The following is a 21535-nucleotide window of genomic DNA, read 5'->3' on the forward strand; positions in this document are numbered from 1 at the left end:
AAGCACAGCACCTATGGGCCATTTTCATTCAAACCACCACACCTCTGATCTCAGATCTTACAACATTGTGGATTTGGGGCTAGGTATGTCTAACCTTGTACTCAACACAGAGCACACCTTTATCCCAGCACTTGGGAAGACAGAGGCAGGCAGGTCTCTGTAACTCCAAGGACAGCCTGGTCTACAAACCAAGTTCTAGGACAGCCAAGGCTACAGAGAGAAATCCTGTCTCAGAATCTTGGAAAGCCAAAAAAAAAAGAAAAGAAAAGAAACTTGGATGGTCCAGTGCAGAACGTATGGTCATGACAAATATGAGTACTCACTGGTGGAATTCCTTCCATATCCAACCACCATCCCCTCTCAATAGCATAGTAGAAAGAGAAAATAAAATGCTAGAAGAAACTAGAGAAATATAGAAAGAGTAGATCTCCAAAGAAATGTAGCATTAATGCTTCTATGTATACAGCAATTCTAAAATAATCAACTAATTCCAGTACGAGATAGCATAAAAAGACATGGAATTGCTCAAGGTAGCTGTCCCTCCTGAAAGACTGGGAGAGGGTTAGGGTAGTTTAAAAGGGCCTTCCGCTTGATTTGAGACACTTGTTTTTCTTTCTAAAAAAATATTTATTTCTTTTTATTTTGTATGTATGAGTGTTTTACCTGTATGTATGTTTACGGGTTGGATCCTCTGGAACTGGAGTTAAGGACAACTGTGAGACACCACATGGGTGCTGGGAACTATACTCAGGTCCTCTATAAGAACAGCAAGTGTTCCCAACCATTATGCTATCTCTCTAGCTCCTGTATATTTTTTTTTAAGATTTATTTTATCTTTAATAATGTATCTGTGTGTGGATATGTGCACGTGAGTGTAGGAACCTTTTGAGGTGTGCAGATCCCCCAGAACCAGAATTACGGGCAGTTGTGAGCTGCTTGGATCGCAGTGCTGGGAAATGAACTGTGGTCCTTCGGAAGATCAATTCACGCTCTGAACTCTCTCTCCAGCCCCACTTTCGTATTTCTTGTTTGAAAAAGAAAAAAATGAGGGCGGGAAATATGGACCAGTGGTTAAGAGCACTTGTTGCTCTTCTAGAGGACTCTGAATTTGGTTCCTAGTATGAACCTGTAACCTCTCCTTCAGGGATCTTCTAGCCTCTGCAGGTACCACCCCACTGAGCATAAATACATCTTAAATATTTTTTAATTAAAAATACAAGCACAAGCTGAGCAGTGGTGCCAGACTTTTATAATCACAGCACGCGCAGGAGGGCCAGGCAGGAGGAAGGACTACTGAAGTCCAAGGTTATCAGGCACTACACTTGAGTTTCCGAGTGAGACCCTGTCTTGAGACCCAAAACTAACCAATAAAGAAATATATATTACTTTGTAATTAAAACACACAGAAAGAAATTACTGAAGTGAAAACAGTCTATAGACAGACTTCTGGAACATTAGCTGCCAATGACGTTAACTTACATTCACTAAGCATAACAAAGAAGACCAGATGTGCTGTAGTGAACATCTTTTCATGTCCATTTTACCATTTCCCAGAAAACTCCTTAAGAAGAAATGTCTGGGTAAAAAACAGCATATAAAATTTTTTTTCTCTGTGCAGCTCTGGCTGTCCTGGAACTCACTCTGTAGACCAGGCTGGCCTCAAACTCAGGGCTTCACCTGCCTCTGCCTCTGCCAAGTGCTGATATTAAAGGTATGTACCACCACCACCACCCAGTGAATATTAATATACAGCCAGAAAAAGATTTTTTTACAAGAAATTATAAATGAAATACATAAAAATAGTGAGAAAAGGGAAGCTAGGAACCACTGACAGGATCATTTAGCAGCCTAACCATCCCTCTACAGAAGGCAAAAGGAAGTTCACTACCCTAGTGTGGTGGTTTGAATAGGAATGACCCCCCAAAGACTCATGTGTTTGAATGCTTGGCCTATAGGGAGTGGCACTATTAGGAGGTGTGGCCTTGTTGTAGAAAGTGTAGACTTGCTGGAGGAAGTATATCATTGTGGGAGTGGGCTTTGAGGTTTCCTATGCTCAAGCTATGCCCAATGTGGCAAACAGTCTCCTTCTGCTGCCTGCGGATCAAGATGTAGAACTCTCAGTTCCTTCTCCAGCACCATGTCTGCCTGCACACTGCCATGCTTCTAGCCATGACGATAATGGACTAAACCTTTGAAACTGTAAGCCAGCCATAAATTAAATGTTTCCTTTCTAAGAGTTGCCATGCTCATTGGCAATAGGAACCATAACTAAGAAAAGGTCTTTCATCCATACTCAACACTAGAGCTCCCCTAAGCTCAATTCAGTACCCAGAACATGCCAGCTTTCTTTGCTTGGAACTTCTGAAGACATGGTTCTTTTAAGATGAACATATGCCCAGTTTTAAGTGAGGTTTAACAGTTTTTAGAATCCCTTCTCCAAATCACCCATTAACTTGCCTGAATCCGTGGCCCTAGATGTCCCATCCCTAGGCAGCATGACATTTTGCCATTATCAATGCATTCATCACACTTTATTGCTAGTGACCCTGTCTGCATTTCTTAGTAAGTTTCACAAGGCAACAGGAGGAGGACTGCTTGTAACTTGTTCATCCTGTAGAGTCAATAATGAAATCATACTTACCCCATAGAACTATTCAATAAATAGTCATTAAATGCAGAACTATAAAACTATTAAAAAGCATAAAAAGCGCCGGGCGGTGGTGGCGCACGCCTTTAATCCCAGCACTCGGGAGGCAGAGCCAGGCGGATCTCTGTGAGTTCAAGGCCAGTCTGGGCTACCAAGTGAGTTCCAGGAGAGGCGCAAAGCTACACAGAGAAACCCTGTCTCGAAAAACCAAAAAAAAAAAAAAAAAAAAAAGCATAAAAAGCCATTTTGAGGATAAGACATTCAAAATTTAGCAGTAGTTTAGGATACACTTTATCTTACTAAATAAAAGGTTGACTAAAATAGAGTCTCTAACTTGCTATGTGTTTGAGGTTGGCCTTGAACTCCTCCATCTCCCAAGATTTGAGATTACAGGTGTGGGCCACTATACATGACTCAATACTCTTATTTAAACACACACACACACACACACACACACACACACACACACACACACACACCCCTATCATATGGGAGCTCTAGGTTTGATCTCCAGCATTGGGGAAAAAATTGATGTGGGTGTCATCTTCTGGGAAAAATTATCAGCTATCTTACTAGTATAATGAAGGTCTTTGTGACCATAAATACCTTCTATATACATTAATGCAGGCTGAGCCAATAGCACTGATAAGAAGGCAAAGTAGGTATAATTATTATTTAAATCTCAGAAAGAAATTGCAATATTTACCGGAAAGAATTCTAAACCAGTGCCTTTTCCAATTATAGAAGCCTGTAATATAATGCTGGCCATCTCTTCTTAAACACTACAAAGGATGGTGGGAGATATTAATTGCTTCTCCGGTAAGAACACTTGCAGCCACCTACTCCAGGTTTCACTCTGTTCACGTGACTACTGATACCCATGCATGAGGGCAGATGAGGGGGGCAGTTCACTTTACTGGAACAAATCAGAAATAAGTGCTTTAGAAAATGCCTCTGGGAAGGAAGGGGTCAGTGCCGTGGCCTAAGTGAGTAGGAAAGGGATTCTCAACTCTATTCAGTTTCAATGCAAACCAATTTTTGAAAGAAAAAGGAGTTGGGGAGGTAGAAGGGCTTTTTACCTCTATTGAAAAATAACTCAACAGATTCTAAAATTATGATTTTCCTTGTTATAGGAATTTTAAAGAAAGGACAATCTGGATCCATTTAAGCCTGACATGAGTACCCAACTGGAGTTAGTTTGCTACATTTAAATGCTGGAAAGAACGTGTATTTTCATTTTCAAAACCTCAGGTCTCTTACTACCAACTTCCACTGTCGGTTTCAACGTTCCACATTTATTCTACATAGTTCCATTCTGCGTGGTGTTTATGGGGACCTGGATACATGCCGCAGTGTTCTGCTTCCCCAACGTCCTGCCACAGTAACTTTGAAGGGCCTCAGCACTCACTTCCAGTGGGTACGGAGAACCCAAGCCGCAGCAGGCAGATACCAATATGGGAGAACAGGAAGAATTCGGGGCATCCTGGGGTTACGTTAAGTTTCTGACACAGAAAAATTTGCTATAAATGAGCTATAGCACAACAGCCAGTGAATTGCAAAGTATAAGCACGTACCTGATAGCTGCTACCTTTCCAGAACTTTCTCATCTCCTTACGACTCCAGGCCACGACTGAGGCAGCAAGAAGCGTGCAGGGAACTAAGTAGAGGAGAGCAGGCTGCCCCTTCTTCATCAGCACCAGGACAACAAATGTAATTATCATGCCAACAGCATAGGCTGTGGGAACACAGAAGCAAGGTCAGTCCTTCCTTCCCCACTAAAATATCAGTTTTCAAATATTTCTCAAGACATCTTTAGGTAAGACCTATTTTTAAAATTCTGCGTTTGTATCTGTGTGTGGATTCGTGACTGTGGGTACAGGTTCCTGAGGTTAGAGGTGCCGGAGGCCCGAGAATTGGTGTTATAGGCAGATGAGCCGCCTGTCGTGGGTGTTGGGCTTTTGCATTTGCCTGCCGCTCCAGCTCCAAGAGGGCCTCTTCGGGCATTTGCATCACCAGAGGCACACATATACACACAATTAGAAAGAAATCAAATCTTAAGATTGCTCCAATACAGACTACAGACTTCCTTAACAAGTACATATCAAACATCATTTGGATGTTTCCTGCTGATCTGGGATGCTATATGAATGCAGGCTTTCATTACTTTTCTTTCCATATTTCTTACTTTGACTGCTTCTCATATCTGACTGACTGGCAGTGGCTGCCCGGCTTCTGGCCCTGGAAGCTGCAAAGACCTTTACAGGTAATTTAGTCCAGCTACATAATGTAAAGATGAGATGACAGAAGATCAGGGAGGTTGAGTGAGCTGCCCAAAGTCACACAGCAGAATTGACAAATACTCTGCCTTTTCACTGAGCATTCTTGACTCCATCATGCTGACTGGTACTGTGTTGTGGAAATTACTTTAACTGTGTAAAGGTGTGTTACTTTTGTTTATGCTCCATTTGTTTAACGATGTAAAGATGTGTGTTTATTATGTAAAGATGTGTTGCATTTGTTTTACCTTGCCTGCCTAAGGCATCTGGTTGGTCTAATAAAGAGCTGAACGGCCAATAGCTAGGCAGAGAAAGGACAGGCAGGGCTGGTAGGCAGAGAGAATAAATAGGAGGAGAAATCTAGGCTCAAAAAAAGAGGAAAAGGAAGAAGAAGAGAAGGAGGAGGAGAGAGTGAGGGAGACACCCGGGGCCAGAAACCAGCTAGCCAGATACGGGAAGCAGTCAAAGAGATACAGAAAGAAAAGTAAAAAGCTGCAAAGCAAAAGGTAGATGAAGAGAAACACGTTAATTTAAGATAAAAGAACTAGCCAGAAAGGACCTAAGCGAAGGCCAAGCATTCAAAACTAATAATAAATCTCTGCGTCATGATTTGGGAGCTGGTTGGTAGCCAAAAAGAAAAAGCTGGCACAGAGGAGGATGTTACTGCCATTAGCAGATGCTGTACTTCCTGCCTCAGGCCTCTTTTCTTGTTTCTATAGAGAGCATCTGTTTCCCCTTCCCTCCTCCTCCCTCTCTTCTTTCTCTCCTTGCTTCCCCTGGTCCTCTCTGCACTCCCCTCCCCCACCTAGCTTTCTTTCATGCTGTTGGGGTTCCCATTTATACTGTCATCCTTCTCTACTAACGCAGAGACTGAACTCTACGTGGACTAGAAAGCCTTGTAGGGAGTCTGTGGCTCGGGCTCGGGCTCAGGCCATTTGCTCAAGCACTCAGAGCTTCTGGTGCATGGATGTTGAAATACCCATTTAGAATATTCAGAGATGGCAGAGCTTTTTCTTTGAAATTTCCCATTGTTAACATTTCAATAACAGAAACAGAAGTGATGACTGCCCTGCTGTACCAGGTAACTAACAACTTACAACAGTAATTCATTTATATAAACTCATGGTTATCAATACAGTATGCTAAAAAAAAAAACAAAAAACACAATGTAATATACATTTTAGATGCTACTTGTGTCCCAGGTATTTTAATAAACATATATAATACCTCAACTTTTTTATGGCAAGGTCTCACTACATAGCCCTGACTGACCTAGAACTTGCTCTGTAGACCAGGGTGACCTCAAACTCACTGAGATCCACTTGCTCTGCCTCCTGAGTGCTGGGATTAAAGGCATGCTCCTGGTAGAACCTCAACTTTTAATTTAAAGTCTCTAAAAATCTTATGAATTATAGAGTATGATATATGATAAATGACTGTCCCATTTATTTGCTTTTGTTTGAGACAGGGTTTCATGTAATCCAGGCTTGAACTTGATACACAGCCAAGAATGACCTTGAACTCCTGATCTTCTGGAGCACTAGGATTACAAGTGTGTACCACAATTCTTGGTTTTAATTATCTCTGGGTTTTTGGGGGGAGCAGGGTAGAGGGAGGTCAGAGACAGGGTTTCTCTGTGTAGCCCTAGGTAACCTGGAGCTCACTCTGTAGACTAGGCTGGCCTCGAACTCAGAGATCCACCTGCCTCTGAGAACTGGGATTAAAGGCGTGTACACCACGCTCAGGTTTACTTTATTATTATATGTGTATGAGAGTTTTGCCTGCACGCAGGTATATGCACCCTGTGCATGCCTGGTGCCCTTAGAGGTCAGAAAAGGGAGTCAGATGCCTGGGACTGAAGTTATGGACAACTGTGAAACACCAAGTAGAAGCTGGGATTTGAACATGGGTCCTCTGCAAGAGCAACATGTCCTCTTACCTGCTGTTCTGACTCTTCAGCCCAACATTTCACCATTTAAAGTCATAGAATAATCTAACTATCCTTACAGGTTGTTTGAATGAGCTTTGGTTTATATATAACTGCTAAAGTAAGTGCTCTGTGAGCTTTTACTAGGTTTGCTGCTTAACTGATTTCCATGTGTTTTTTTTAAAAAAAGTGATACTTAACCGGGTGGTGGCGCACACCTTTAATCCCAGCACTCAGGAGGCAGAAGCAGGCAGATCTCTGAGGTCGAGGCCAGTCTGGTCAACAGAGTGAGATCCAGGACAGCCAGTGCTACACAAAGAAACCCTGTCTCAGGGGAAAAAAAAAAAAAGAGTGGTACTTATTGAAAGGAAAAGTATCTGTTCAGGACCCCAAGGCCAAGACTTCAGCAAAAAGGAGATTGATGTGCCCCAGAGGGACAAAGGACTGCCTCTGGAGACAGGAGACAGACAGGGCCTATAGGCAAATGGTGGTTTATAAACGCAAAAGTGGAAACCCAGTGTTAGGATGAGGTGTTTAATATTGATTGGGCATGTTAATTAGGTCAGCCAAAGGGGGCTTTTGATTGCTGGACTTCAATACTTCCATAGCTGGACCTTGGTAATCAGCCTCAGGAGGAGGAAGTAGCCAAATAAGGGAATAGATCTTGAGTGCCAACTTTAGGAATGTAATATAACTTTTTTTTTTTAAAGCAGGAAAGGGAGAAGGGCAAGGCTTGCCAGAGCCACGCCCAAGCTGGTCAAGTCCCTCCACTTAGCTCCCCACCATAATTTAGCTCTTCAGACCAAAGCTCGTATCGTTAGTAACTCTATTTGGGGGGACATACCTCTGTGTGAGCCTTTAACATTTACTATTTAATTACTTATCTGTATTTATGTATTTACTTATTGAGTCAAGGTCTCATGTATTCAAGGACAGCCTCAGACTACTGATGCTTGAGGATGATCTTTAATTCCTGGTCCTCCTGCCTCTATCTCCCAAGTGTTGGGATTACAGGTACGTGCCATCATACTGGTGTGTGTGGAGCTGGGGGCCAAGCCCAAGGCGCTACACATACTGGGCAGGCACTCCGCCAGCTGAGCTACCTGCCCCCTAGCCTGGCATCTGCTCTCATAATTTCATATTTAAATGCTAGTGTATAGCTTTACACCTACAGCTATGCACATGATCTGTAACACTTCAGGTAAAAGTCATAAAAAGAGGGAGACAGACTGATATTTTCAGCCCTTTGGCTTTTCTCCATACACTATAATGCAACACAATAAAAAGAAACACATTTTACCAATTGTGGATGAAATATAGTATACAGAAGAAGAACCAGTCTGAACATCGAATCTTCTACAGTATGCAATCAACAGGCCTAAAAGAAAATCCACATTATTTTCTTAAAACAGTAATAACATTACAAATTCAACTGTTATAATGGGCAAAAATACCAGTTGACTTTCACTTTCCTTTTTTGCACAGGAGCATTAAAGTTCTTAAATTATGAACCAACTTCCATATGTTGACACCATACTTTAAGCATTTCTCCTAAGCCAACATGACCTTTATTAGCTGCTCAATATTCTGTTAGAAAATATTTTTGTTTCATTAATACGTGTGTGTGTGTGTGTGTGTGTGTGTGTGTGTGTGTGTGTGTGTGTGTGTGTGTGTGTATGTGTATATATAGAGAGAAAAATGGAATTACATGAAATCTTCCCCTCTGCAAAGCAAGCTATCAATAGAATGAGGGGACACTCTATGCAATGGGAGTATCTGCAAACACATCTGATAAGGGCTAATCTCTAACATATGTGAGGATCCCAAACAAGCCAACAGTAAGAAAAAACCTAACCCAACGAGAAAATGGGCAAAGGACTACGTCAGTATTTCTTGGATTTGCCTAGTAGGCCTAAGGTCCTAACAACAAATAACAAAATATTAAAAACAGACTAGGCCTGGTGGCATAAGCTTGTAATTCAGGACTTGGGAACCGAGACAGGAGGATGAGATTGAGTCCAGCTTGGGCTACACAGCCAAAGATGTCTTAAACAAATGAACAAATCTATGCTGTGACTCAGAAATTCCACTACTGGGCAAAAATCCAAAGGAAGTGAAATTAGTATGCAAAAAAGACTTGTTCGATATTCAGAACAGCCAAGACATAAAATCAATCTCAGTGCTTATTAATGAATGACTGGATAAAGAAAATGTAGTGTGTATACAAAATCAAGGATTATTCATCCTTGAAAAAGGAAACTGGGCTGCAGGGACAGCTCCGTGCATAAAGGACTTGCTGCTCTCATTGTCCTGAGTTTGAATTCTCAGCACCAACATGTCATAGTTTAAGTTTGTGATCTCAGTACTAGGGGGAAGGAGACAGGTGAATTCCTGGATCTCAAAGGCCACCCAACCTAGCTGAACCAGCAAGCTCCATGTTCAGTGAGAAATACTATCTCAAAAAAATAAAGACTGAGTCGGAAAAATGGCTCAGCAGTTAAGAGCACTGGCTGCTCTTCCAGGGAACCTAGGGTTCAATGTCCAGCACCCACAAGGTGGCTCACAACCATCTGAAACTCCAGTCCCAGGGGATCTGATTCTCTCTCCTGACCTCCACAAGGCACTGTACGCACAAGGTACATAGACACACATGCAGGTAAAACACCCATAGACACAATAAACAAAGTAAAACACGCATTTCAGACAGCCAGGTATGGTGGTGCTCAACCTTAACCCCAGCACTCAGGAGGCAGAGGCAGGAGACTCTCTGTGAGTTCAAGGCCAGCCTGGTCTACAGAGTGAGTTCCCCAATAGCCAGAGCTATGAAGAGAAACCCTGTCTCAAAAAAAAAAAAGAATGAATGAATGAATGAATGAATGAATGAATGAAAAAGGTGGAATGTGAGGGCTATCAATCTCTGGCCTCCATACACCACACACACACACACACACACACACACACACACACACAGGTTGGGGGAAGTGAAGCAGGGAGAGAAGAGCAGAAAGAAGAGAGAAGATGACAATCCTGTCATTTGTGGTCATAGCACTGTCATCAATCTGGAGGACACTCTATGAAGCAACCAGCAGCCAGCCATAGAAAAACAAATACTATATTATCTCACTTGTAAATAAAACTTCAAAGAGTTGAACTCCCGGAAGTAGAATAGAATGGTAGGATTGAGGAGTGTTTGGGGAAGGAAATATCGATCAAAGGATGCAAAGTTCCCTCAGACAGAAATAAATTCCAACGACTCATCAAACAGCACACTGAGGGTAGTTAATAGCGATACAGTATTCTGGAAACCTGCTGAGTGGATTTCAAGTGTTCTCATGACAGACCAAAAAAAAGTAAGGTAATGCATATCAATCAGCGTGTGTGTGTGTGTGTGTGTGTGTGTGTGTGTGTGTGTGTGTGTGTGTGTGTGTGTAATATGTTGCATATAATATACAATTTTTAATTTTTAATGAATAAATACACATGGGTTTAAAAATATATTGGAAATACATAAAGAAAAGTAACTTTAAATGATATTTAGAAGAATTACTTGAGTTTGTTTGTTTGTTTGGTTTTGGTTTTTTTTTCAAGACAGGGTTTCTCTGTGTAGCCCCAGCTGTCCTGGAACTCACTCTGTAGACTAGGCTGGCCTTGAACTCACAGAGATCCACCTGTCTCTGCCTCCTTCAGCAAATCCTACCGGCGTGTACCACCCCAACCAGCATCTTAAGTTTTAATGCAAGTAATTTTATTTAAAAAACACTTATTTCATGAGTTTTAATGCTTTTCCTGCATGTATGTGTGAGCACGATGTGTGTGCCTACTGCCTATCAGAAGGGGTATTCTATCCCCTAGAACTGGAGTTACAGATTTATGAGTAACTGTGTGGGTCCTGGGATTGAACGTTAGTCCTCTGCAAGAACAAGTCCCTTAACTGCCGAGCCATCTCCCAGCCCCAATACTAAGAATTTTAAAAACAAGGACATACAAGCTCTCGTTCGTACATGCAAATATGCAGGAACAACTCAATACTCATTTTAGAAGAAATTTATTGAACATCACCAAAGAAGACCTCTCATATTATACGTATTAATTAAGTATTTTTAGATGTCCATCTCCAGTGGCTGTCCAGATGAGGCCACTTGCTTCTCCCTCTGTAAGTCCCCCATTATCTAGCCTACGTCTCACGTCTAGCATCCTAGCCTAGTCCGGCCACTCCTGTCTGTGCCGCTCCCAACCTCGAAGTTTCCAACAGGTCGCTGCCTGCCTCCAACCTACAGGCTACTGTGATCCATTTCCTAATCAATTGTCTTTTATTATAAAGCTATGTAAGCTGTGGCTCTGCTGCTTCTCCTCTTCTTCAACTCTATCTTGCTGACATTGCTAAGGCACTTCCTAAAATGTAACGACTGCTACCAAACAGGAGGGAAAGAAACTGTGTTATTATACTCAGCTTTTGGAAAGGATCGCAACATATGCTCTACTGGAGAAGATTCAATGGATTCTTGCTGTTTCAAGATACTTTTCAGCCAGCAGACATTTTACTTTGGCTGTTTTGAGTGGTGATTTCTCTCTTACCTTCAAAAGGCTTTTTTTTTAAAACCTTTGTCATTGAATCCAGTTCTAATGACAGCCAAAAAGACAAAGAGCCTTGTAACCTTTACCAGATGCTGTGAATATGACCCTTAAAACCATAAGTATAGTTTTGCTAAAATGATTGTATTCACTCACCTGGTACAATAATATCTCCAAAACCCAATATTGAAACAGGCATGAAGCATACACTCATTACTGAGTAACAGACCAGCTTTGGCACCCTGATAAGTACTGGCAACTGTAAGAAAGAGAACCAGAGAGGAGGGGGGGAGGGCGGGGAGGCAGGAGGAGAGGGAATGAGACAGGGAGAGAGAGAATGAATCAATAAAGCTCTTCCCAATCTCTCTTTCAGGAAGGGAGAGACTGACACTGTAGTAATGGTTTTAACGTTTTTAAACTGATTATTTAAAAGAAAACTTGGAATCAGATGACATAAACATATAAACATACACATACATAATACATATACACACTGTACAAAAAAACTTAAATAAGACATGTAGTTTTAGGAAATTAAATCCAACACATGGAGGATGAACGGTATTAACATACTCCCCCCCACAGCTAGCCTTATAATTTTTCTTTTCTTTTTACCAAGAATAGGACTCAGACCTTGATAGGTTTTTTTGTTTTGTTTTGTTTTGGTCAATCTGTATTTTTTTCCCACCCAAAGAGTCTCCTCTCCAAGGGTATGATTTTAAAGTCCAATGAACATATCTGAAAACAATCCTTACTTTCTCATGGGGAGCTGAGGGTTGAGCAGTGGCTTCCACAAAGTTTCCATCATTCTAGGATGAAACCCAAGTCAATAGGTATTTAATAATTTAGAATAACTAAGAAAATGGCTATATTTGTGAGAAATAAGTTTTATAATGTCTTAACATGCACCCATGACCAATGAGTTACAGTAGGAAGGCAAAATTATGAAACAGACAGGCAGACACTAAGTGGTGGCTATTGCTGCTCACATCATCCCCATCATCCCCACCTTTTCGGCATTCTCGAACGGCCCAGCAGCAAGTTCCACCATGATGCTCTCACCATTCTAAAGGGAGGAAGGAAGAGAGGTTTCCAGTCATCTAAAGAAAACAACCTGCCACCATGCAAGTAAATGATTGACAGCCCATGGCACACAGCCTGCTGCCTGCCAGCTGAACATGGGCTATCAGCTGCTGCTTCCTCAGACTAGACACAGCAGAAATTGCAGTCATCTGAAACACCACTTCACTGGAGCTCAATAATTATCATGTTGGCATATATACCAAGCACAGATTATTCAAGTGTACCTGGAGATCTCGATTATACTGACTGACATCCAGCATGTTAATAGGTTATGAACTTTAAGTATTTTAATTTTTTTTTTTACTATGTATACTATGGTTCTTAGTCATTTTCAACATCAGAAAAAAAAGAGATACAAAATCCTTTAAATTTAGCTTTCTACCAAATATAAGTAACCTTGTTTGGAAAAAAAAAATGCATTGTCCTTCTCTGTATTTACCACAGCCAGAGCTGCATAGAGAAACCCTGTCTCAAAAACAAAACAAGCTCCCCACAAAAAAAACCCCAAAAACAAATAAGATGAAGCTGGGCTCTGCCACTGAAGCCAAAGCTAGCATTGTTTCTCACACAGGAGCCCGGGACCTGAAGTACAGGGGCATCTGTGATGCACAGCATGATTTCCGGGTTAGACAGGACACTCCAAGGCTGCAGAGTTGGTGTGCTATTCTTTTAGTTCTCAGAAACGAAGGCAGCAATGACACATCCCCCTCTCTCTAAGCTGTCCACAGTCGACAGTGATTATAAGAACATTTACTTTTAAAAGGAAAGAAAAATTAGACATTCTCGCTTTATACTAATCAGAAGTTCTTTCTTTTCTCTAACAAGCAATTGAAAGCTTGAAATACCCTCTACTAAAGGGCCAATTTCAAAGGCAATTCCCTTCAGGGAATTAAAATTCACTCCAAGGTAAACAATCTGCAAAACCAACAGTCTCTGAAGAGAGTTAAAGTTCTCTTCTGGAGGATGGCAAGATGGATCAGCTTTTTTTGTTTGTTTTTGTTTTTGTTTTTCAAGACAGGGTTCCTCTGTTTAGTCCTTGCTGACCTGGAACTTACTCTGTAGACCAGGCTGGCCTTGAACTAGAGATCTACCTGCCTCCCAAGTGCTGGGATTAAAGGCATGCTATACCACTGCCCTGTTTGAGTTGGCTCAGCTTTAAGAGCACCCACTGCTCTTGCAGCGAACCTGGGTTCCTACACTCACAATGGGTAGCTTAAAAAGTCTAGAATTCGGGCCGGGCGGTGGTGGCGCACGCCTTTAATCCCAGCACTCGGGAGGCAGAGCCAGGCGGATCTCTGTGGGTTCGAGGCCAGCCTGGGCTACCAAGTGAGTTCCAGGAAAGGTGCAAAGCTACACAGAGAAACCCTGTCTCGAAAAAACCAAAAAAAAAAAAAAAAAGTCTAGAATTCGGGCCGGGCGGTGGTGGCGCACGCCTTTAATCCCAGCACTCGGGAGGCAGAGGCAGGTGGATCTCTGTGAGTTCGAGGCCAGCCTGGTCTCCAAAGCGAGTTCCAGGAAAGGTGCAAAGCTACACAAAGAAACCCTGTCTCGAAAAAACCAAAAAAAAAAAAAAAAAAAGTCTAGAATTCCAGTTTAGGGGAAAGGATGCCTTCTGCTGGCCATCATGAGCACCAGGCATGCATGGGGTACACATACATACACACAGGTACTCACATAGACATATAAGAAAAATAAACTTTAAAAAAATTAAGGAGTTGTGTGTTGCAGTACAAGGTGTAGTAACACATGCCTTTAATCTAGAGGCAGGCATATCTCTGTGAGTTCAAGGCCAGCCTGCTGTACATAGAGTTCTCTACTGGCCAGGGCTTTGCAGAGAGACCTTGTCTTAAAGCAAACAAATTTAAAAAAAGAGTTTCATCTTTTTGAATGTTTCATCATAAATTTAAAATGCACGTATGGTCATACCTTTGTGATGAATGGTGTTATGAAGACAAAAAACACATCATAGGCCAGGAGAAGGCCTAGCAGTATCACACACGACTGTTGGGGGAAAAAAAGGATTTAAAAAATATCAAAATTTCCACATCTAAACTAACACATCAAATTACTTTGCAAATACAAGTAAGCATGAACACTATTGTAAAAGGCATTTCTGGTTACTACTACGCATGATTTTATTTAATACATCGCTTAAAAATCCTTACTTCCTGTATCCCACTTCCTTAAAATTGTCATTGAATTAAAGAATGTTCTTCCCCGATATTTAGTCTTATGAATTTTTGTTAAATGAGTATGAGTGATGAAAAACATTCGGCTAGACACTCAGTAGCTGCTGCCCTTGCCTTGGGGTGAGAAGTGAGCATAGACAGGCAGGATCAGCTCTCCCAAGACTGCCGGATGGTCTGCAGCTCGTTTGGATGGAAGCTGCAAATGCTACATATACATGTGGAGCATTTCAACAGTGTGATTAAAATGAGCATGTTCTACTATATGCAAGTTATACCTCAATCACATTGTTTTAAAAAGGAAAAATTATTACAGCTGTATATTTTACCTTGAAATTGGGTAACTTCATTGTTTTAATTAAGTTGAGACAGAAAGCAATTCCTAAGATATCCTGTAAAATCCAAGCCCATCTATAATTAAAAAGAGAGAGAGAGATTAACGTATTATCCCATTCCGTTACTTTTAGATGAAAGTTAAATAAATAGATCGTTATGGTTATGCCACTCATTGGCTTATGAACTGTCCTCCTATCCTCCCTGCTCAGCAAGTTACTGCCCTGGCAGAATGATAGCTGCAAAGACCACCTCAGAATACATGTCAGATGCGAGTCCATTTTCACCTTAATCTGGGCAGATTTGCGTGTCTCCTTCTACAAAGACAGCTGCCAACAACATCCGCGTGTTCAGATCCAGACCAGCTGAGCACGAAGTTAAAGCCACACAGCTTACTTATTAGAAACTAATATGCAGCTGGGTAGTAGTGGCACACACCTTTAATCCCAGCACTTGGGAGGCAGAGGCAGGCAGATCTCAGTGAGTTTAAGGCCAGCCTGGTGTCTACACAGAGTGAGTTCCAGGACAGCCAAGGCTACATAGAGAAACTCTGGCTTAAAAAAAAAAAAGAAAGAAAGAAAGGAAAAGAAAAAAAAAAGATAACATGCATAACTAGCAACCAGTGAAAAAATTAATAACTTTGATAATTATAAAAAGATTCCTAGGTCATCAATAGTTTTATTAATAAGTCATTAAATATATGATGAATACTTTCCTCAGGTTTTCCTTCCTGCCATGGATAGATACTGCACTGGCAAGATGGTTGGGCAGGTAAAGGTACCAGTTCTCAAGCCTGATGACCTGAGATTTCTGAGACCCACTGGGTGGAAGGAGGGAACTGACTCAAGTTGTCCTCTGACTGCCACACTTACGCTGTGGCATGTACACACATGTGAGAGACATGTGCGCATACACACACTAAATGCATGTAATGAATTTTTTAAAGAGAGACACCCATATCTGTTGCTCTCAGTAAATGGACAGATATCTTGCATATCCCCTTCTTTCTAATATGAAAGGCGAAATATTCTACATATTCTTTTACATTTTGCTTTTATGGTAGTTCGTTTTGTCAATCTGACACCATCAGAATCATCTGGGAAGAGACTCTTAAAGAGGAATTGTCTGGGTTGTTACGGTGTTTGAAAGAAAATGGCTCCCAAAGGGAATGGCACTACTAGGAAGTGTAGCTTTAATGGAGTAGGTGTGGTCCTGTTGGACTTTGAGGTCTCATATATGCTCAAGATACTGCCCAGTGTCTCAGTTCACTTCCTGTTGCCTTTGAATCAAGATGTAAGGACTCTCAGCTCCAGAACCATGTCTGCCTGCATGCTGCCTTGCTTCCCGCCATGATGATAATGGACTAAACCTCTGAACTGTAAGTGAGTCACCACAATTAAATGTTTTCCAAGAGTTGGCGTGGTCATGTTGTCTCTTCACAGCAACAGAAACCCTGACTAAGACAGCTGTGTTGGCCTGTGGGCATGTCTGTGAGGCATTTTCTTAACTGGGTTAACTGAGGTGGAAATACCTGAATGTGGGAGGCACCATTCCCTGGGTTTAGGTTCTGGACTGTAGAGATGTAGACACAGGGCTGAGACAAGCAAGCACCCACACACTCACTTCTCTCTGCTCTTGGCTGTGGGTGTGATATGATCAGCTGCTTCAAGTTCTGCCGCCTCGACTTCTCAGCAATAATGGACATTATCACCCACAATTGTGACCTAAAATACCTTTCCACCCCTAAGCTGCTTTTTGGCAGGGTATTTTATCACAGTAACAGAACTGAAAATATGACAGCTTTTTCACTTAAAAATACATTCTGGAGAGCATTGCATTATCAATTCTGAGACCATTTGTTAAGATTATAAGGCATTCCAGTAACATACCATAATTAAGCATATTTTAAGTCTAAGTGTTTAAAGCATAATTCAATTTCCTTTCCTGTCCAAGTGCAGATCATTAGCCAAAGATCTATTCATTTGCTAGGTTTGGTGGCTTATGCCTGTAACCTCTGCACACAGGAGACAGAGGAAATCGGGTCACTGCAAATTCAAGGCCAGAGTGGTCTATATGGCAAGTTGAAGTTAGCAAGGGGCACATACAGAGATCCTGGTAAGTAAATTATTCCTTAAAAAAAATTAACAGCCGGGCAGTGGTGGTACATTAATCCCAGAACTTGGGAGGCAGAGCCAGGTGGATCTCTATGAGTTCGAGGCCAGCCTGGGCTACGAACTGAGTTCCAGGAAAGGCCAAAGCTACACAGAGAAACCCTGTCTCAAAAAACAAAACAAAACAAAACAAAAATTAATAGCCAGGCAGTGGTGGCACATGCCTTTAATCCCAGAACTTGGGAGGCAGAACAGGCAGATCTCTGAATTCCAGGCCAGCCTGGACTACAGAGTGAGCTCCAGGATAGCCAAGGCTATACAAAGAAACAAACAAAACAAAAAACAAAATTACCTTGTTTTAAGATATGTGTGGAATAAAAAAACAAAAATATTCTACAATAATCATAATGAATACGAGTCAGGAAAAGATGTAAAACAGTGAATCCTCAAATCCAAAATAAACTAGAGTCATCATACCTATCCTCATTTCTAAACACAGCCCACACAACAGAGACTGAGATGCACAGTCCAGAGAGGAAGACCAGGATCACTTTAATGTTTTTGCCACAACAGGAAATCCTAAAAATAAATCAAAATAGTTAATTTGTGCTATAGATAAAATATAATATTCATTTGATATTAAACATGACAAACAAGAAATGATTGAAATATTAATCTAGATGTCATGTTTTTATATAAAACCAATGAGGCATAATAACCAGTTCAACAAAACCCTTTATGGTAATGGAAATTATGTTTTCAAGCATTGATGGCCACGAGCCACATATGGCTACTGAACACTTCAAATGTATCTCAGGAATTCAACCTAAAAATCCCAAACACATTACTACCTTTAAATTTAGATAACCATAAATCTAATGTATATTGAATATACAGACTTAAAGCAACACTCAATTTTCTTGTATAAAGTTCAAATACTAATGACAGCATTCTCCAAGCGATACATACGTGCACTGTCCACATGGCATCCTATGAATCAATGCAGCAAGACAGTTGTACAAACTCATTGCCGACGCTATGCAGAAAATTGCTATCATAACGTAAACTAGAAAAGAACAAGAAAGTTATTAACTCTTTAGCTCCCTTTATTATAGCATATTTTCAATTACATTTTCAATCATATTTTCAACTATAATGTTATGTGTAGTAGTTGCTAAGCTGCAAGTATTTATAGCTTGAGTTTTAAAGTGAAGCACGTTACATGTGATTTTAGTTCCATTACACACTGCTAGAGAAGTGTTAAGTGGCTGGAGCTGGTTCTACATTTTCTATTTTTCAATAATTCAAAGTGACATGTTTTTTACAGGTTTCTGTGAAGTAAATTACAGATATTTATAAATACTTAATTTAAACGTCAGAACAGAAAGACTGATGAACTTTTGTGCATATGTGTATGTGTGTTTGTATGTATGTAGGTGCATACATACATACGTATATGTATTGGGATATGTGTAGAGGCCAGGAAACAACCATAGTTTTATTCCTCAGATGTCTTGTTTTTCTTCTGTATTTGCTTTATTTTTGAAACAGGGTGAGTCACTGGCCTGGAAGTTTGCCAAGCAGACTGCCCTGACTGGCCAGTAAGCTCCAGGGATCAATCCGCTTCTACCTACCCAGTGCTCGAATTACAGGACTATGCCACCACGTGGGGATTTTTCTGCATGGGTTCTATGATTAAACCCTGGTCTTGTTTGCATAGTAAGCATTTTACCAACTATTCCTCCAGACCATTTTTGTTTTGAGACATGTCTCAGGTAGCTCAAACTGGCCTTGAACTTGCTATGACCTTGAAAACCTTGAACTTCTGATCCTCCTGTCTCACTTCCTAAGGTCTGAGGTTACAGGTGTGCACCACCATACCCAGTATTTGACACCTGGGATTGAACCCAGGACTTTGTGCATACTAGGCAAATACTCTACTAACTGAGTTATATCCCCAGCTGAATTAAGAAACAAAAGTTTGGGGCTGAAGAGATGGCTCAGAGGTTAAGAGCACTGACTGCTCTTCCAGAGGTCCCGAGTTCAAGTCCCAGCAACCACATGGTGGCTCACAACCATCTGTAATGAGATCTGGCACCCTCTTCTGCATACATAATAATTAATTGATTAATTAATCAATTAATTAAAAAAAAGAAACAAAAATTTTTGGAACTTGCTCTGTAGACCTGCCTGGCCTGAAACTTGCTATATATACATATGTAGGCTTAAATTTGTAGAGATCTGCCTGCCTGTGCCAACCTAGTGCTGGGATTAAAGGCATGTGCCACTGGGCCTAGCTTTGAATTAATAAACTATTAAGGTTTTTTTTAGGCCGGGCAGTGGTGGTACACACCTTTAATCCCAGCACTCAGGAGGCAGAGGCAGGCGAATCTCTGAGTTCGAGGCCAGCCTAGTCTACAGAGCGAGTTCCAGGATAGGCTCCAAAAGCTACAGAGAAATCCTGTCTCAAAAAACAAAAACAGCCGGGCGGTGGTGGCGCACGCCTTTAATCCCAGCACTCGGGAGGCAGAACCAGGCGGATCTCTGTGAGTTCGAGGCCAGCCTGGGCTACCAAGTGAGTTCCAGGAAAGGCGCAAAGCTACACAGAGAAACCCTGTCTCAAAAAACCAAAAAAAAAAAAAAAAAAAAAAACAAAAACAAAAACAAAAACAAAAAACAAACCAAAATAAAAAACAAAAACAAATCCAGCCAGGCATGGTAGCCACCAGTTCAAGTCTTCCCTGGGCTGTGTAGAAAGTACTGGTTTAGCCAGAACTATACAGCAAGATGCTGCCTCAAGGGAAACACACACACACACACACACACACACACACACACACACACACACACACACGCTCAAATCCATTCAAAGAAATTTCTTTGTTGCAATAGGATACCAAGGTAGTAAAATTTAACAAGCATTCTATATTACCCAGATTTACTTGAAAATTATTTAAAGGTATTTTACCTCTCTGTTATTATAAAGGAGGTGGGGTTATTATACCTTACATTGTTTCTCTTCTGAATTTTCTAGAAAATATTGTGATAGAAAAACAAGCTGCACCTCAATTTTCAAGGTCTATTTGATTTCAGAAGACTGTAGCTCAGTGGTGGAGGTGAGAAACAGAGACTGGTCTAAGGACAGTAAATTTGGGGTGTCCAGGTTCTGAGTGAAGCTGGATGAGCCGCTCTAAGTCCCCTGGTGCTCATATCACCACATCAAGTTCATGAGAAGCACCCCGGTCTGTTGTAAGGATGAGATAAGCGAACGTATATAAAGTGCATGTGCACTGCACACACCACTTGGGATCATAGGTTATGTGTGGTAAGAGGAACAGTAAGATAGACGCTTCATGGACTGTCAACTGGATTTTGGTGTATCTTCTGCTGAGTTGCCCAACCCAGGTCTTCACAGCCTGGTAGGAAGCATGTTTCCTGAGGCCATTATGGAGCTTTAGTGCCTCATCCAATAGTGTACTACCACTTAGAAAATGATCCCACATGAAGAGGAACTTTATTATCATAACACAGTTCCAGTTAGTTTTCTTTTAAATGTAAGAAGTTTACGGGAAAGCACACTCAAGATGAACACCAGTTATTTTCCTAAGTATATCTTAATTATAGAACGGAGAGGGAAGCCTCGGCAATTCAGTACAATCCTGTCCATTATTATAATATACTAGGAAATAGCTGCCATCTTAGCCATGAAGACTCATTTTGGGTAAACAAAAATCTCGGAATACTACACAAGACATTGGCCAATCTTAATTTAGTACTATGTCCTGGGATAATTAGGAGGTTGAATGATTTTCTTCTCACATCAAAAGTTTCACTTGTAAACAAGGTAAATGTAATAAATTCAAGAAAATTTCTCATTAGAAATGAAAATATACTTTAGGGTAGGATAGATGTCCTCTTTTAAAATTATTTTTATTTTAATTATGTGTATATATGTGTACCTGCATATGGGTATGTACATGTATGTACAAGTGCTCCAAGGAGTCCAGGGGTACCGGATCTCCCTGGAGCTACAGTGACAGCTGCTTGTGAGCTGCCTGATGTGGTGCTAAGAACCACACTCGGATCCTTCACAAGAGCAGTAGTACATGCTCTTAACAGTTGAAGCATCTCGCTAGCCCCAATAATTTAGTATTTTGAGATAGGGTATTATGCACAATTCTATGGCCTAGGCTGGCCTAGAAATTACTATGTATCCCAGACTGGCCTCATGCCCACATGACTCATCGTACCTCAGCCTCTGAGGATACATATACTAGTAAGCCTGTGTGTGTGTGTGTGTGTGTGTGTGTGTGTGTGTGTAGTTATTTTTTGTTTGAATTTTAAAATATCTCAGTAATTGAAGCCTGACATTTTTTTGTACATTAAGCAAATTATTTACT

General features: G+C 41.1%; 1 protein-coding gene across 2 annotated transcripts in view; it reads right to left on the reverse strand.

Annotated features, from left to right (window-relative positions):
• The window catches only part of Sppl2a (signal peptide peptidase like 2A), a 39338-nt gene that overhangs the window by 7660 nt on the left and 10143 nt on the right, over positions 1 to 21535 (reverse strand). Inside the window, exons 7-15 of one of the 2 annotated variants that reach the window (XM_052724034.1) lie at positions 18105 to 18201; positions 17613 to 17714; positions 15021 to 15102; positions 14432 to 14506; positions 12432 to 12488; positions 12178 to 12231; positions 11579 to 11681; positions 8151 to 8228; positions 4222 to 4382 (exon numbers count right to left, since the gene is read on the reverse strand). In XM_052724034.1, coding sequence (XP_052579994.1) covers positions 4222 to 4382; positions 8151 to 8228; positions 11579 to 11681; positions 12178 to 12231; positions 12432 to 12488; positions 14432 to 14506; positions 15021 to 15102; positions 17613 to 17714; positions 18105 to 18201 — 809 coding nt within the window. The remainder of the gene's footprint in view (positions 1 to 4221; positions 4383 to 8150; positions 8229 to 11578; positions 11682 to 12177; positions 12232 to 12431; positions 12489 to 14431; positions 14507 to 15020; positions 15103 to 17612; positions 17715 to 18104; positions 18202 to 21535) is intronic. The other variant, XM_052724035.1, reaches the window with a different exon arrangement.

The sequence above is a fragment of the Peromyscus californicus genome, unplaced genomic scaffold, assembly GCF_007827085.1.
Source record: "Peromyscus californicus insignis strain IS unplaced genomic scaffold, ASM782708v3 Scaffold_7__1_contigs__length_154581171, whole genome shotgun sequence".
In the NCBI taxonomy this organism is placed as follows: Eukaryota; Metazoa; Chordata; class Mammalia; order Rodentia; family Cricetidae; genus Peromyscus; species Peromyscus californicus.